Below are 14,859 nucleotides of genomic sequence, written 5' to 3' on the forward strand. Positions count from 1 at the left end.
GCTGAAATCTATAAGATTTTTTCGTTCTCTCTCTGTTTATTTTCTCTTATTCCTTTCTGTTGAAGAGCATAGGCTCAAAACGTAAAAGACTTTTTCATTTCTCCCAAGCATCAAACTAATACACTTGCTTGTTGTTCATACACCTGTTTTTGTCTTTTGTTTTTCTATAACGAAATGTTAGCACTAAATAGTGTTTAGTAGAAAGTGGGTTATACATCTTTAGATTGTATACCTGACTTTCTACTATAATATTAAAGAAATATACGGAACGCTGAACTCCAGACTAAACAACTCAAACAACATTTATTTAGGTGATAAACATACATATCTTTTAGTTATACATCTTTAGAGGTGAGAATAACGAGCTGTCGAGTATAAGACCGAAAGATGTAGAGACAGCTTTAAACACACGTCCTTGCTCAATCGCTGGCCAGCGAGAAAGAGAATGAATTGAGCGGGAAACGCTTGCTTTATTAATTCTACGCATGCATAAGACTATGCATGCGCAGGCGTTACTACAAGTGTTTAAGGTATAAGCAGAATTTAGGTTAGTGGACCTATGTTTGTGACATATTTCAACTGCTAAAAGGCAAATACACTTCAATTACCATGGAAAATACATCTCTCTTATGACAAAAAGGTGTGAAACCACTCTGTCTGTTCAGTATTCATTCAAAAGAAAGAAGTCTGTTAGATCACCCATTACAATTAAACATCAAACAAATAAGAAACCTGTTAGAAATAGCAGCCAATTCTCATTCACATAACACCCTACCATCTTTAAAAAGGAAACATTCATTTCTGAATAATACAGTTAAAGCACGTAAAAGCACCCACTACACTCTCGGAGCGGTTGGCGTTAGGAAGGGCATCCAGCTGTAGAAACTCTGCCAAATCAGATTGGAGCCTGGTGGAGCCATCTGGTTCACCAGTCCTCAGTCAAATCGTCCAACCCATGCTAGCATGGAAAGCGGACGTTAAACGATGATGATGATGACAGATACCAACACATGAGAGAAGAATGAGATGGGCTCAACTAGAAGGTCTTCTCACTTAGATCTAATCTGGAGTTAAATAGCAATAAATAATGAAAAGTATTCAGAAAGTCTGACTTGTAGGAGCTCACTTAGTCCTACCTAACTGAGATTCAAAACCAAATCTACACACTTGTTCCTTGTCAGATGACTGTCCGATTTCATTGTGTTTTATCTCTATGCTGGGAGATTAATAAGAAACATCTGCCCTCCTAGGACTTCACCATTTTGCTGGTCACGAAAGAGTCAGTCCAACTGAAATCATCTCTCTCTCTCTCTCTCTCTCTCTCTCTCTCTCTCTCTCTCTCTCTCTCTCTCTAATAGGCAGCACAACCAGGAGCAATAGCATCAACCAAATTAAAAGGGTCAATGTAATCCTTACCCTTTCTTTTTCTCTGTTAGCAGAATGTACAGCTTACACCCTTCCAACTACTAGTGAGCCACTAACACATCATTATTACTATTGTAAGTTACTATGTATATTTTACTAACCACTTCTGGCAAATAAATTTGTGAATATTATTCCTTCCTTTTTCGATGTTGTTATTACACTGTTTCATCCTACTATTGACCATGTACATATGGTGACCCTTAACTACATTTAGCAGCTCCGATGTACACACACGTGTCCGTTACAGGCTCATGTACAATTAGTTCTTACTTTTTGCATCTCTGCCACAACTACAATGGCCTCTTCTTCTGAAGTCCAAGAAAGGCAATCCTTCAGATCTCACCAACTATCACTTGTCATACTGCCAAAATCAAAAAAGTAATGGAGATGGCCATTACTAACACTTTCTCCAACAGCTTGAATTCCTGTTCCTCTTTGACCACCAGCTTGAGACAACTAGGTAGGTCACTGAAACCATTTTCTTAGCTATGTCCCCTACAAAGCCTAATTTCATAGCTCCAATTTTTCAAGTGGCTCATTTGTAGCTGTGCTGCAGAAACTGAGATAAAGCAAAAGTCCTTCAACCCCACTACAAAGTAAATGACTTTTACCTAGCTTTGCAACTCTTGCAAGACAAGATTATCATACAAAATGTGAAATGTGCCTTTATGGACTGCACAGCCAATCTTTTTAGAAGCTTCTGATACTTTCTAACAATGCATACCAGAGATAGCCTCTATCTTCAAAAGCACTTCAAGCTCTCTATTTTCCTTTCTGTCTCTGTAGGGGTATACCCCAATCTTTTGAAACATGCTACAGTTTGTTACATTCCCAAAATGGTCATGTCCTCTGACCTTACTGTTTCCTAGCACACACATCCAATGTCTCAAAGTTGATGCAAACAATTATCTTCTCCAACACCTTGAAATCTTCTTCCTCCTTTCCTTAATGATCTCAAGTACTGCTTTCATAAAGCCAGGTCTATTGGAGACCAACTATCTTATGCTACTCACAAGTAGGCCTTTGCTCTGAAGAAATTTGGTGAAAACACTGTCATTGGTCTTTTACACTAGCAAAGTATTCAACTAAATCTAGCATGCAGTTTCTTACTAAAACCACCCATCTTGATATTCTTTTCATTTCTCTTGGATTGATTGTTTCCAATCAGCTCAAATTATTATGGTATATACTGATGGAATTCTCTCAGATCTACACTATCAAATTTGGTTCAACTTTGCTCCCCACATTCTTCTTCCCATACATCAACAATTCACAGGTCATCTCTGCAGATAGTACCACTTTTATTCTTCCACATCCAAGTGTCATCTGTATGCAACCTTATACCAACCTTGAGCTGAGTCCTTAAGCGAAACTTAGAAAATATTCTGAAATGAGGTCACACCAATCATGTCTTCTTCAGCATCACAAAGATACAATTACTATAAATATGAAAAGATTTAATATGACAGCACCCCAAACATCACTTTCTCTTCAATGTCAGAAAACATTACGTTTCACAACTGCTACCAACCCTCTAGAAAGCCCTTTGATACCCAGTGAAGTACTTCTCCCATATATGGGACAGTTTTGCTTCCACACGCAGACATCCCAGACTTCATAAGCTAAGCGGCTTGGGGTAGGGATTCACTAGACTGACTGGCATTACGTTATTCACCAACACACTATCTCTTGTCTTTTCTATGCTGCGGCCTCTACCCCTGGTAGAGTTGGCTGTTATCATGCCACTTCTAATCAGACACTTCGACACATTAGATTCTCCTCTACTCACTCATATGTCCATACTTATCACTACACCCACTCTAATGTTGAAGAACATTAACTACATTCATCTCACTATTGTCAGAATGTCTGAGAAGACCGGGAACGCAGACTCTTCCTCCAGACGATACAAATATTTTTTTAAAAAAAGACTAAACTCTTGATATAACACAAAAACAGAATAATCTACGTTGGTCTATTTTCTGTAGTTATTATAAGAATTTGACCAACAACTTTAAAAAGTTCTGCTATTAGCATTTTTTATTTAAATTTCATCGCAGAACTTCCTTGTTATTTAAACACACAATAAATGTAGAAATATTCACAATAAACAAATAAACTCTGACATATAACACCGGACGTGACCTTTACCGGAAGTATTCTAATGACTGCATGGTGTCTTTATATTTATTTACTTGTAAGATACCATTGCCGGTATGTAATACAAAGCTAAATTTTCCTTGGTTCCATTTAATTTTCAGTTGATTAATTTTTCTCTCTATTCTTTGTCATCGCTGTCTTCACCTAAATAGTTTATTTAGTTTCACATGACATGTTCTTTTATAGTATTTAAATCAAGACCTCTGTTCAATTTTAGCCTGGTAAGTTTTGTTCCTCCAGATCCAAAAGTATGGGACTCTATGGAATGAATATTAGCATTAGTATTCTAAGATCCATTCAGTCGATTAAATCTTCTACTCGACAAAAGTGAATTTGTGGATAGTAAGAAAATAAATAACGGTTAACTATACAATAATCAGAAAATCGTGAAACGAATTGCGACTTTTTCCCCGATTAAGGGATCTTATTCAAAACGTTCGCTTTTAGTCGATACACAACAACATAGTTTATTGTTTCTTGCTGACATAGACAACCAATAATCTCTTCGATTTATATTCGTTTTATTTGCGATTAAAAGATATCAGAAATCGATTCTTTAAAAGCTTGAACCAAAAGATAACGTCGAGGAATCCTACTCAAGTACACATAGACAAAATAATTTTTTTAAAAACTCAGTATGAGAGATGGTAGAAAACCTCGATGGTTTGTAGTATCGCTTCGAAAAATTAATTCAAAGCCAACATTTACAATGTTAGTAAAAAACAAAACAAAAAAACAACGTAACGTTAGAAACACGAACAAGCCAAAACACTTTTTTTTTTCAAACGAACTGATAATATATGAATTGTTATAATTAGTAAACAACATTGAACCTTATCGCCCCTCCCTGTCAGATTTATTCTAGGATATAGGCCTTGACTGTTTTGCCAGACAACTGACTTTTTAAAATTTCCTTTTCGCAAGAATGGTATAGAATGTTAGTTTAAATGTTTTACAGCATTAAACTATTTCCCCTGCGTGAATTCAAATAACATTGAAGTTGATCTAACTGGCTTTCATTCTTCTGGGGCCAATAAAATAAGTACCTGTCATATACTAGTGTCGACTCAGTCGATTATCTCTATCTCACGAATCTAGTTTTGTGCTAGTGTAAAAAATTAATATTTTGTACTCACGGGACCAGTGCCAAAAAGTTCCCTTCAAGCCTAGTACTTAGACTAGGTTTTTTTGTTTTACTAATACTGCTAATTGTAGCCTAGAAAAAGACATGAATGTGCCAGTTAGGGAACATTTACATGTCACTCGATCTGTTCGAAAAAAGGACGGGATGGTCACCACTGGATTGCCTTCGGTTCATAGGTCTGCTCAATCAAGCTTAACCAGGTGTTTAGCATTATGAACGCTATACAGTCTTCTTTTCCCCGCCTCTTTCCCTGTTTTTGTAGTTGTACATAGTGGTGATGTCAATAATTGTAATTGCATCCTTTGTTGTTTGTCATCAACTTTATGTGAATTAATTTAGATTAATTTACACTAAGTTGGTATCACACTATTCCAATCAAGCTTAACTTCTATATGTTAAGGGCAGTCTATTTAAGTATAGTAGCTTTCAATTAATTTTATTATCTTGTGAAGAAAGTACTCTTGGAAAATTGTACATCATTTTCTTTTGATAGAGTTGCAAGACAATGTTGTGCTCATTGTTGAAAAAGAATCTAGCCATTCATCAACATAGTATGAGTTTGTATCAAGATTTTAAGGTGTATCTCTTTTATTCTAAATAGTGGTAAAAATCTTAATTCCATGAAAGAGATGGGATTTCTGAACCACTATCCAGAAGAAACAGAATAATGATTCATGTGATGTATAGTTAGTCACTGCACATATATACACTTGCTATTACTGGTATAAAGCTAATCCATTTCCAAATCACAATGATCCATGTTACGTGATACATACTACAGTTTTTGTAACCTTAAACAAATGGGAAATAGAGCTTCCTCTGTTTGGATTGGATGCTAGTTTATACAGGTATCTTTCTCACAGGCAGAATTAAACTTGGTACTACCAGCTAGCAAATCATTCATCAAATCAACAATGCTGTCACTGCTTGGAGCAATGAATTATTCCTATCCTATGATATCTATTTTCATTTAAGAGTCAAATGCCTAGTCATAGATAAAATATGTTACCTAAGGTAAGACACAAACCATTGCATTTATGGGTGATTATCTGTTACCCTATGTGCTTAGCTAGCCACACTCTATATTACTGATAGAACTTTATAGTTAACTGTTGCTCAGTTGGATTCGTTCATATTTAATGTTTTAAAAATTAGTTTTACATCTGCTTTGACTAGTTTTTCTCATAGTTTTACAGCTGAGTGAACTGGAGCAATTCCCATTGAGGTCAATAAATTAAGTACCTCTTACATAGTATGCTCTGTGAAATCAATGAGGCATCTTATAAAATAATGACCAGATCAAAAAAAAAACATTTTTATATTGTTTCAGTCAAATCATCTCCACTGTATATTTCTTTTGTTCTCTCTTCTTTTAACTTACTTTTTTGTTTTTAATTTTTAGAAGTAGCCAACCATGTCTGATGATGAAAATGAAGTGTCTTACTACAGGAAAGATAAAGTAGTGCATTATGGGAGTCTTGAAGAACATCAGAATACTGACAATGATTCACACCGTAAAACCTCTAGTGCTATAGAAGCTGGAATAGCTGCTGGAAATATTAACATATCAGATGGTTTGCACTTTTCAATACTTCTCAAATTTTGTTTTACCTTTGAAGTACTAATTGTATTCTCAGTATAATGCGGAAAAAATTTTAAAACGGATATGTACAGCAAGTGTTTGTTGTATTTAAAAAAACAAAACAATTGTTTCCATTTCAGGAGCAGTGTTTGAAATTGATGATGAACAAAGTGAAAGCCAAGCAGAATTACTAGCAGAATTTGAACGCAGGAAAAGGGTGGGTGACTTGATTTGAGCCTTTCTAAAATCAACTCTGTTATTTGTCTGTGTTGATCATTCTTTATTGCAGATGATGAAATTCTTCAAGGTACTAAAAACCTATGCATTTATGTTAAGATATTACCTAATGTCAGTCAGTTACATAAAGATATTTAGCAACAGTAACATCTAGGTCTTTGTAATATGAAGAGATCATTGAGTATTTGTGATATCATATAAATACATGTAGTTCTTTGTGATATCATGTAGAGTTATCTAGTTCTTGTGATTAAAATTTCTTGTTTTGGCACAAAAATCAGACTCCAGGGATGGGAATGAGATTGTCATATTCATCTTCTTCTCAAGGACATTAATAATGTATATGCAACAAAAGGGCTTTAACTGCTGACGTTTCTTATTCAACAGAAAAATCACTGGTATTAAATAGAAACAGATTTTTATTATTTAATTGAGAAGCAAAACTTCATTATACACTTCTAGCATATTCTTAACAAAAACTCTGTTAATTCTTTCTAAGTTTCATGAGTGCAGTTAGTTTTCTTTTTCTTAGTCTATGAAGATATTGTGAATGAAAGGTGTCAGAATGAGTACAAAAAAGAAATATACTGATATGTTGTTGCGCTTTAGCACTTATCAGACATCCTATCATCAAATATATTCCAGCTTGACTATTCCATCTTTTTTGTGAGTAATATACTACAACTATCCTATGTGTCCTTTTCTGTTTTTAAACAGTAGAGTGTAGTTTGATGGAAATTTGGCTGCTGTTTGTAGCAGCTCAAGTGACTACATAGAGGCAACCTGATATTGTAAATATATGTGCTATGTAAAAAGCACTCATGCTGGGGCCACATAAAAGCGCTTGCGCAGTGCCATGTTAAAAGCACCCAGCACACACTGTAAAGTTGTTGGCATTAGGAAGGGCATCCAGTCACAGAAACCATGCCAGACCAGATTGGAACTCAGTGTAGCTTTTTATGTGAGGCCATCACCAGTGCTTTTTATGTGGAACCAGGACCAGTGCTTTTTACATGGCACCAGTACCCACACCAATGCTTTTTTCACAGCACTTTGGTTTTCTCTAAGCCATACCACTATGGAAAAATCATGATGATGATGATTTGTTAATGTTTCGTAATAACTGTTTTGTACAACAATTTGCATATTACTTTTGATTTGTCTCTCTGAATCTCTAATGCAGGCTCGACAGATTCAAGTATCCACTGATGACACTGAAGTAAAAGCTACTTTAAGGCAACTCGGGGAGCCTATATGTAAGTCTTAGATGAAATATATTTACTTTGTTATTTACCTTAGCTGTTTTTGTTTTCCCTTATCCACATATGCACACTGCTGCACAGGTTTCAATCTATTCTCCTATACACAAGTGTTGGATACCGTTAAGGAACAGTCTATATAGTTATACTTTTTACTCCAATCTTTTCAGTCTTGTGTCTGTCCATCATCAGTGTGGAGCTGTTACAAGTCACTTTTATCTGCATAACCATTCTTGGAGAGTCTGTGAGAGCTTGTGACTCTACCCTTAAAATTGCCTACCTGCTTTGGACACTTCATTTGTACTGTTGATGATGAAACTTGCATAGCTGTCTTCCTTTGGCAGCTTTTTTTCCCCCATTTTAGTCAGAAAAAACACTGTCCATGCTCCTATATAAAGCTTCCAAGATCAGTGAATGGAAAGGTGTGAAACATTCTCAACAATGAGTTTATATTGTATATGTGTTAAAGATTATTCATGCTGTTCTTTTTTATTTAAGCATTTTTTTCTTGGATTTTTATTTATTAACTCTGTTCAATTTTGTTCTTTAGGTCTCTTTGGAGAAGGTCCTGCTGATCGTCGAGAACGTTTGAGGCAGTTGTTAGCTCAGATTGGAGAAGACACTATAAAAAAAAAGAAAATTGAACAAGAAGAAAAGAAAAAGAAAAGAGAAGAGGTAGAGTTTTAAAAAATGATTACATCATTCTATTTTATAGTATGTAGATTCTGAAAAATGTGCATTATCTTTCCAGTTATTGTCTTCTCTTTACCTTTTTCTAATGTAGGAATTGTGAAAATTTAGTCGTCAAAATTCTGTTAATATTGGACTTTATCTGGATCATAGTTTGCATTTGTTGTGATTCACTATTAAATTTTGATTTCCCTTCACACACACACACACTCTCTCTCTCTCTCTCTCTCTCTCTCTCTCTCTCTCTCTCTCTCTCTCTCTCCCTCCCCCTCCCCCTCTCTCTCTTAGCCATCTGCCATTTCTATTCTGACCACTTCAATTGATGTTTTCTTATGTCTTTCCAAGTTATCAGCCAGTTATTTATCCTGCTTTTATCTCATTTTAACTGCTTCATTCTTTAATTCCATGTTCTCTGACATAACTGTTTCCAGTTGATGCCATCTCTCTTCACTTTGCAATATGTGGACAGCTACTGAAAATATTTTGTCTTCACTGGACACATCTTACTTTTGTTTTGGACACACTATTTCAAAATTCAGACCTAACTATTACATTAATGCTAAAGTGATATATTTAGTGCTGACAGGGTTCTGAATTCAAACCTTGCTATAACCATTTTCATGTCCTCTTAACATTGCCCTAAACAACCTCAATGAGAAATTGGTGCTTTTCCATTTCAGACTGAGAGATTTAATATTACAAAGTATCTGTTTTCTGTAAAAGTATTAACTGCAGATATTTGCAGCCAAAGTCCAACTCATACTAGCCATGAACAATATATATATAATTTCAAACATTTTACACCGTTCTTTTTGATATTTATATGTCTAGGCTAGTTCAAAAATTAAATATTCTGATTGCTGTAGTGAATATCATTGCAGAATAAGTACTGTTTTACGTCAGCCAACACATATTGAAACACTAGTGTCCCAGAAACCCATGTACCAATGAGCTGAGTGTGTTGCATACACTGTTATTGTAAAAGAAAAAAGTTATTCTCCTATGGTGTACACTACAGCAACTTGTATATTTTGTATCTGAATGTGCCTAGATGTGTTAAGAGTATATTTGTAAATAATCATTCCAGATCTCACTGTGCATGGTGCAAATAATGATTTTTTAAATATGTGTTCTTATGTTTGTTTAGGAAAATATCACTTGGTATCATGAAGGCTCAGACACACTAAAAGAATCTCGATATTGGTTAGCACTTTATTCTATTCCAAGGTGAGTCAAACTGTGGAATTTGTTGTTTTATATATTATGAAGCCACTTGTGACTGCTTCTGTTTTTTAGGGTTTTATCTCCTTAGATACACTTGCATAGAAGGAATATTATTTATTTAACCATAGCCATAATATTACTGGTTCTTAATCTGACAACTTTCATATAATGTAACTATAAAATGTATAATAAAAGCTATAATATTCCTCTTGTTATATAGTTTGACATGTTGTATCATGTGACTCAACCCATTAGTTACATGAGCTTTACTATTTAACAAGGCTGACAGTTCAAAGTGAGAGCTGGACTAGATACGTTATCTGAAGATAAAGGACCTCATATGTCAATGTCATAACTTGGAGGGCTATTGGACTGTGAGACTTCACTAAAAGGAAAGAAATAATGGCAACAAAGAGGAAAAAATTTTAAACAGTTGGAAGACAGAAATAGTCTAAAAGTAAACTCAATGCAGGAAAATGAACTTGACCAATAGAACAGTTAAGTTTTGATAAATATCCAAAAATGGGATATCTTTGGAAGAACTGGTAAGAAATACCAAATTGCTTATGACTGTTTGAGACATATATCCATAAATGAGCAATATCTATTTTTAAGAATCCTAAAAGGTGCCATAAAACAGTAGCAATGGTTGAACATTGTACAAACCAATTGCTACTTAAAGAAAAAGAAGAAAATATGTATTGAGAAAAAAAACAATGTTTAAAGTTATTTAACAAGAAGAAAAAAACATAAAAATTTTGGTAAGTTTGCTAGGAGAATGATTTTGAAAATTTGTGAAATAAAAAATATTTCTGTGCTTTGTACTCACACAATTAGAGATAAACTAAAATCTTGCTTCTTTTTGTTTTGTTTTTAAAATAAAATGCAAGTCTCTGGTGATAAAGAATCTTTTGCAGTTGTAGCTTTTATCATTTTCATCATCATCATCACCATTTAGCATCTGTTTTCCATGCCAGAATGAATTAGACAGTTTGCCTGGACCAGAGAGCAGCATCAGGCTCCAGTTTGCTTTGGCTTGGTTTCTACAGCTGGATGCCCGATGCCTTTCCTTATGTCAACCACTCTACAGAGTGTACAGGGTGTCTTTTACGTGCCACCAGCATGAATGCCTTTTACATGTCACTGGTGTGGGTGCCTTTTATGTCACCAGCATGGATGCTTTTACATGTCACCCGCACTAGCCACTACCTCAGTTTCACTATTTTACTTAACTTGGCATGTCTTCTCAAGCACAGCAAATTGACAGACGTCTCAGTCACTTGTCATTGCCTCTGAAGATGTGGGATGAATTAGTGGCAGCTTTGTTTTGGATTGATACTTTACAAGGTGATTCTTTGATCTGTGTGACTACAGTTTGTATCAACATTTAGTGTGTAGCCTCCATTTGATTTGTATTAACATGTAGTGACTACATTCCATTTGTGCTTATATTCACTGTGTATGTCAACATTTAGTAACTACATTTAGTATATGTAACTATAATTGATTTTGAAGATTGTTTAAAGCAGCTGGTTTCTACAAGTGTATAAAAGAGGTCAAATGCTCTATAAAAAGAAAGGAGAAATGTACCAATTTTGTTGTAGCTTTGCGAGTTTGGCATACTTGCTGTGTCATGTCACTCAACTCTGTCATGTGAGCTGCACTATTTAACAAGACTAGCATTTCAGTGTGTGAGATGAACCAGGCAGTTTAATAGGGTATCTAGAGATAAAGTATCTTGTATGACTATGGCATTACTTGGATGACTTGTGAGAATTCAATACAGAGATTGAAAAGAAGCACTACTGATGCTATCCTTCTAGTTAGACAACTGCAGGAGAAGCATTTAGCGAAAAATAAGCCTCTGTACTTGGATTTTGTTGACATAGAGAAAGCCTTTGACAGAGTCCTCTATCCCTTATCTAACAGTCAATGCAAAAGCTAGGAATAGATGAGTAGTTTGTGAGAGCCATGCAAACCATGTATGGGGATGCTCTCAGTAGGGTGAAAGTCAGCCATGAGTATAACAGCAAATTTAGTGTACAGGCAGGAGTTCGCCATCTATTTCTATCTCTCTCTCTCTCTGACTGTCTCTCTGCCTTTCTCTCTCTCTGACTGTCTCTCTGCCTTTCTCTCTAACCCTATCTCTCCTTTCTCTCCTCTCTTTTACCTACTGGTATAGTCAGGTATCTCCTCTTTCATAAGATACCTATCTCTATCCCTGTATTATACACTAACCTCTGGTACAGTAACACGTCCTGTGGTTCCACTCCCTCTCCTGATGGAGGCATGTGGCTTAGTGGTTAGAGCGTTGGACTCATGATTGTGAGATTGTGGTTTCGATTCCTGGACAGGGCGATGCATTGTGTTCTTGAGTAAAACATCTCATTTCATGTTGCTCCAGTCCCCTCAGCTGGCAAAAAGGAGTAATCCTGCATGGACTGGCGTCCTGTTCAGGTAGGGAATTTATACATCATGGAAATTGGGAAACCGGTCCTTATGAGTTGGCATGACTTGAGAAGCTAACTTTTTTTACTTCCTCTCCCAGTTGAGTGGTCTTTGTCTTGCTGGTGTCAGTGCCACAAAAAAGTGTCCAGTTTATTTTGTAAAGTGGCTGGCATTAGGAAGGGCATCCAGCTGTAGAGACCATGCCAAAACAGACTAGAGCCTGGTACAGTTCCCTGGCTTGCCAGTTCCTGTCACATTGTCCAACCCATGCCAGCATGGAAGATGGATGTTAAATGATGATGATATGGAGGAATCTAAACTCAAAATGTAGAGATAAAACTAATTCATACCTAATATCTTCATTGACACAGAGCTTCAGATTTATAGAGGAGGGTTTATTTTATTTAATTCCAATACATGTGTGCTGCTTCATCAACCCCAGAGGTGTTGAAGGCAAAGGTAATTATAATAGAATTTCAACTAAAAACCATAGAAGTGTGAAACTATGTACTATTAGGTATTTAACTCACTCTACTCACCTTCCTGATACTCATGTTTGATAATAGTAAATGTTACAGTGAACCACCATAGTTTCATAAAACTCGTATTTCACTGGTGTTAAGCAGATAAGAGATGAATCATTCATGTCTATAGAATATCAATCTAAGACAAATAATATTTCCAGAGGATTTAGAATCTATTCATCACAGTCAGGATGTGGAGGCGCAATGGCCCAGTGGTTAGGGCAGCGGACTCGCGGTCATAGGATCGCGGTTTCGATTCCCAGACCGGGCGTTGTGAGTGTTTATTGAGCGAAAACACCAAAAGCTCCACGAGGCTCCGGCAGGGGATGGTGGCGAACCCTGCTGTACTCTTCCACCACAACTTTCTCTCACTCTTACTTCCTGTTTCTGTTGTGCCTGTAATTCAAAGGATCAGCCTTGTCACACTATGTCGCACTGAATATCCCTGAGAACTACGTTAAGGGTACATGTGTCTGTGGAGTGCTCAGCCACTTGCACGTTAATTTCACGAGCAGGCTGTTCCGTTGATTGGATCAACTGGAACCCTCTACGTCGTAAGCGACGGAGTGCCAACAACAACAACATCACAGTCAGGTATATTGAGGTCAATGGTTATATGTTTTCTGTTTATAGACTCAAAGAAATCCTTGCAACGCACATCAATTCTTGATTGGTTATGCATTTGGTTGTTTCATTTCTGTCTTCATATTTACCTGCTTTATTTTGATACTGACTTAATAAATTTTTTTTAAAGGCATAGCAATTGTGTAAATTTCTAGCTTTCAGAGTTCAACTGCTCCTGCCTATGGGAGAAGTAAACCAAAAAATACTTGAGTTAAATAGTTAGATTACACTTTGCTTCCCAGTGGTACAAGATAAAGCTATGTGGAATCTGGTGAATTACAGACCTGTCTGGCACATTGGTTCAGGATCTTAAAGCAACAATGATAAGAACAAGAGCACTGACATGAGAGTTAGATATGACTTTCAAATTTTGGCACAAGGCCAATGATTTTGGATGAGGAGTTAAGTCGATTACATTGAACCCAGTGTTCAACTGGAGTCAATGTAATCAACTGGTATCAACTGTCCTGCCTTTAAAAAAAATTTATTAAGTCAGCATCAAAATAAAGGAGGTAAATATGAAGACAGAACCGAAACAACCAATAAAGAATTGATGTGTGGTGCAAGGATTTCTTTGAGTGTATAAATAGAACAATTTTATCAACCTCGAAAGGATGAAAGGCAAAGTTGACAGTAGCAGAATTTGAACTCAGAACATAAAAATGGACGAAATGCCACTAAGCTTTTGGTCTGGCCAAGCTAATGATTTTGCCAGCTCACCACCTTAGAGTTAGATATTAACAAGGGTGTTATGTATTGTTAATGTCATAGATACTACATTAGTTAATGGCTTTCGGTCTCATTCACTTTTGAAGAATGCATTCCTAAATAAGACAGTACATCTTTTGGTTAAACAATATGACCCATGGTACTATATTCCCATTTCATAAAGTATTGGAGAAAATAATGAGCTTCAAACTGGTAATTTCAATTATTCATATTCCAAACTTATTCAGCCTACAATTCACGGGCTGCATACAGCATTTTGTGATTTCCCATGCTATGATGAAAAACTTTTCTTTAAAACAATGTATCCCTTCTCATTTACCTAGCTGTATAGCTCTGTATGCATATATCTTAAATTTGAAAGTCTGTCTAATCCATAACAAACAAATGTAAAGTTATTTGAAATCTTTTGGTTACAAGCTTTCGTTTCATGAACTTCTCTTTTTAAATTATTTTTTTCAGAGCAAAAGCACGCATCAAACTTCAAAAAGAGTCCAAAAACATGCCCAAAGCACAAAGAGATGCTAAATTACATGATCTTCATAAAAGAATTCGGGTACTTATTAATTTTCTTAATTGTTTATACTTTCATATTGTTATACTTTTTGTTATATTTTATAACAAGCTTAAAAGCAGCACTCCATGTGGACTTTTAGGCTAGCTCCTGCAGAGGGCTAATTAGACCTTTGGCCCAAAACTAAAAACAGCAATAATAATGAAACATTTATTGGTATCCTACCATCTCAGATTTATATCACAGAGTATCACATTTGGGGAATTTTGTATTGCTGTGACATTTTGAGATCACTGTAAAAC

At 35.8% G+C, this 14,859-nt stretch overlaps 1 protein-coding gene across 2 annotated transcripts in view; it reads left to right on the plus strand.

The window, feature by feature from the left end:
• The first annotated feature begins 3,210 nt into the window (after nucleotides 1-3,210).
• LOC106872767 (U4/U6 small nuclear ribonucleoprotein Prp4) overlaps nucleotides 3,211-14,859 on the plus strand; it is a 29,547-nt gene continuing 17,898 nt past the window's right edge. The window contains exons 1-7 of one of the 2 annotated variants that reach the window (XM_014919859.3): nucleotides 3,211-3,639; nucleotides 6,132-6,303; nucleotides 6,452-6,528; nucleotides 7,732-7,804; nucleotides 8,358-8,482; nucleotides 9,645-9,724; nucleotides 14,506-14,599. In XM_014919859.3, coding sequence (XP_014775345.1) covers nucleotides 6,144-6,303; nucleotides 6,452-6,528; nucleotides 7,732-7,804; nucleotides 8,358-8,482; nucleotides 9,645-9,724; nucleotides 14,506-14,599 — 609 coding nt within the window. In that variant the 5' untranslated portion in view covers nucleotides 3,211-3,639; nucleotides 6,132-6,143. Of the gene's footprint in view, nucleotides 3,807-6,131; nucleotides 6,304-6,451; nucleotides 6,529-7,731; nucleotides 7,805-8,357; nucleotides 8,483-9,644; nucleotides 9,725-14,505; nucleotides 14,600-14,859 lie in introns of both variants that reach the window. The other variant, XM_014919860.3, reaches the window with a different exon arrangement.

The sequence above is a fragment of the Octopus bimaculoides genome, chromosome 1 (assembly GCF_046866305.1).
Source record: "Octopus bimaculoides isolate indiv1 chromosome 1, ASM4686630v1, whole genome shotgun sequence".
Lineage (NCBI taxonomy): Eukaryota > Metazoa > Mollusca > Cephalopoda > Octopoda > Octopodidae > Octopus > Octopus bimaculoides.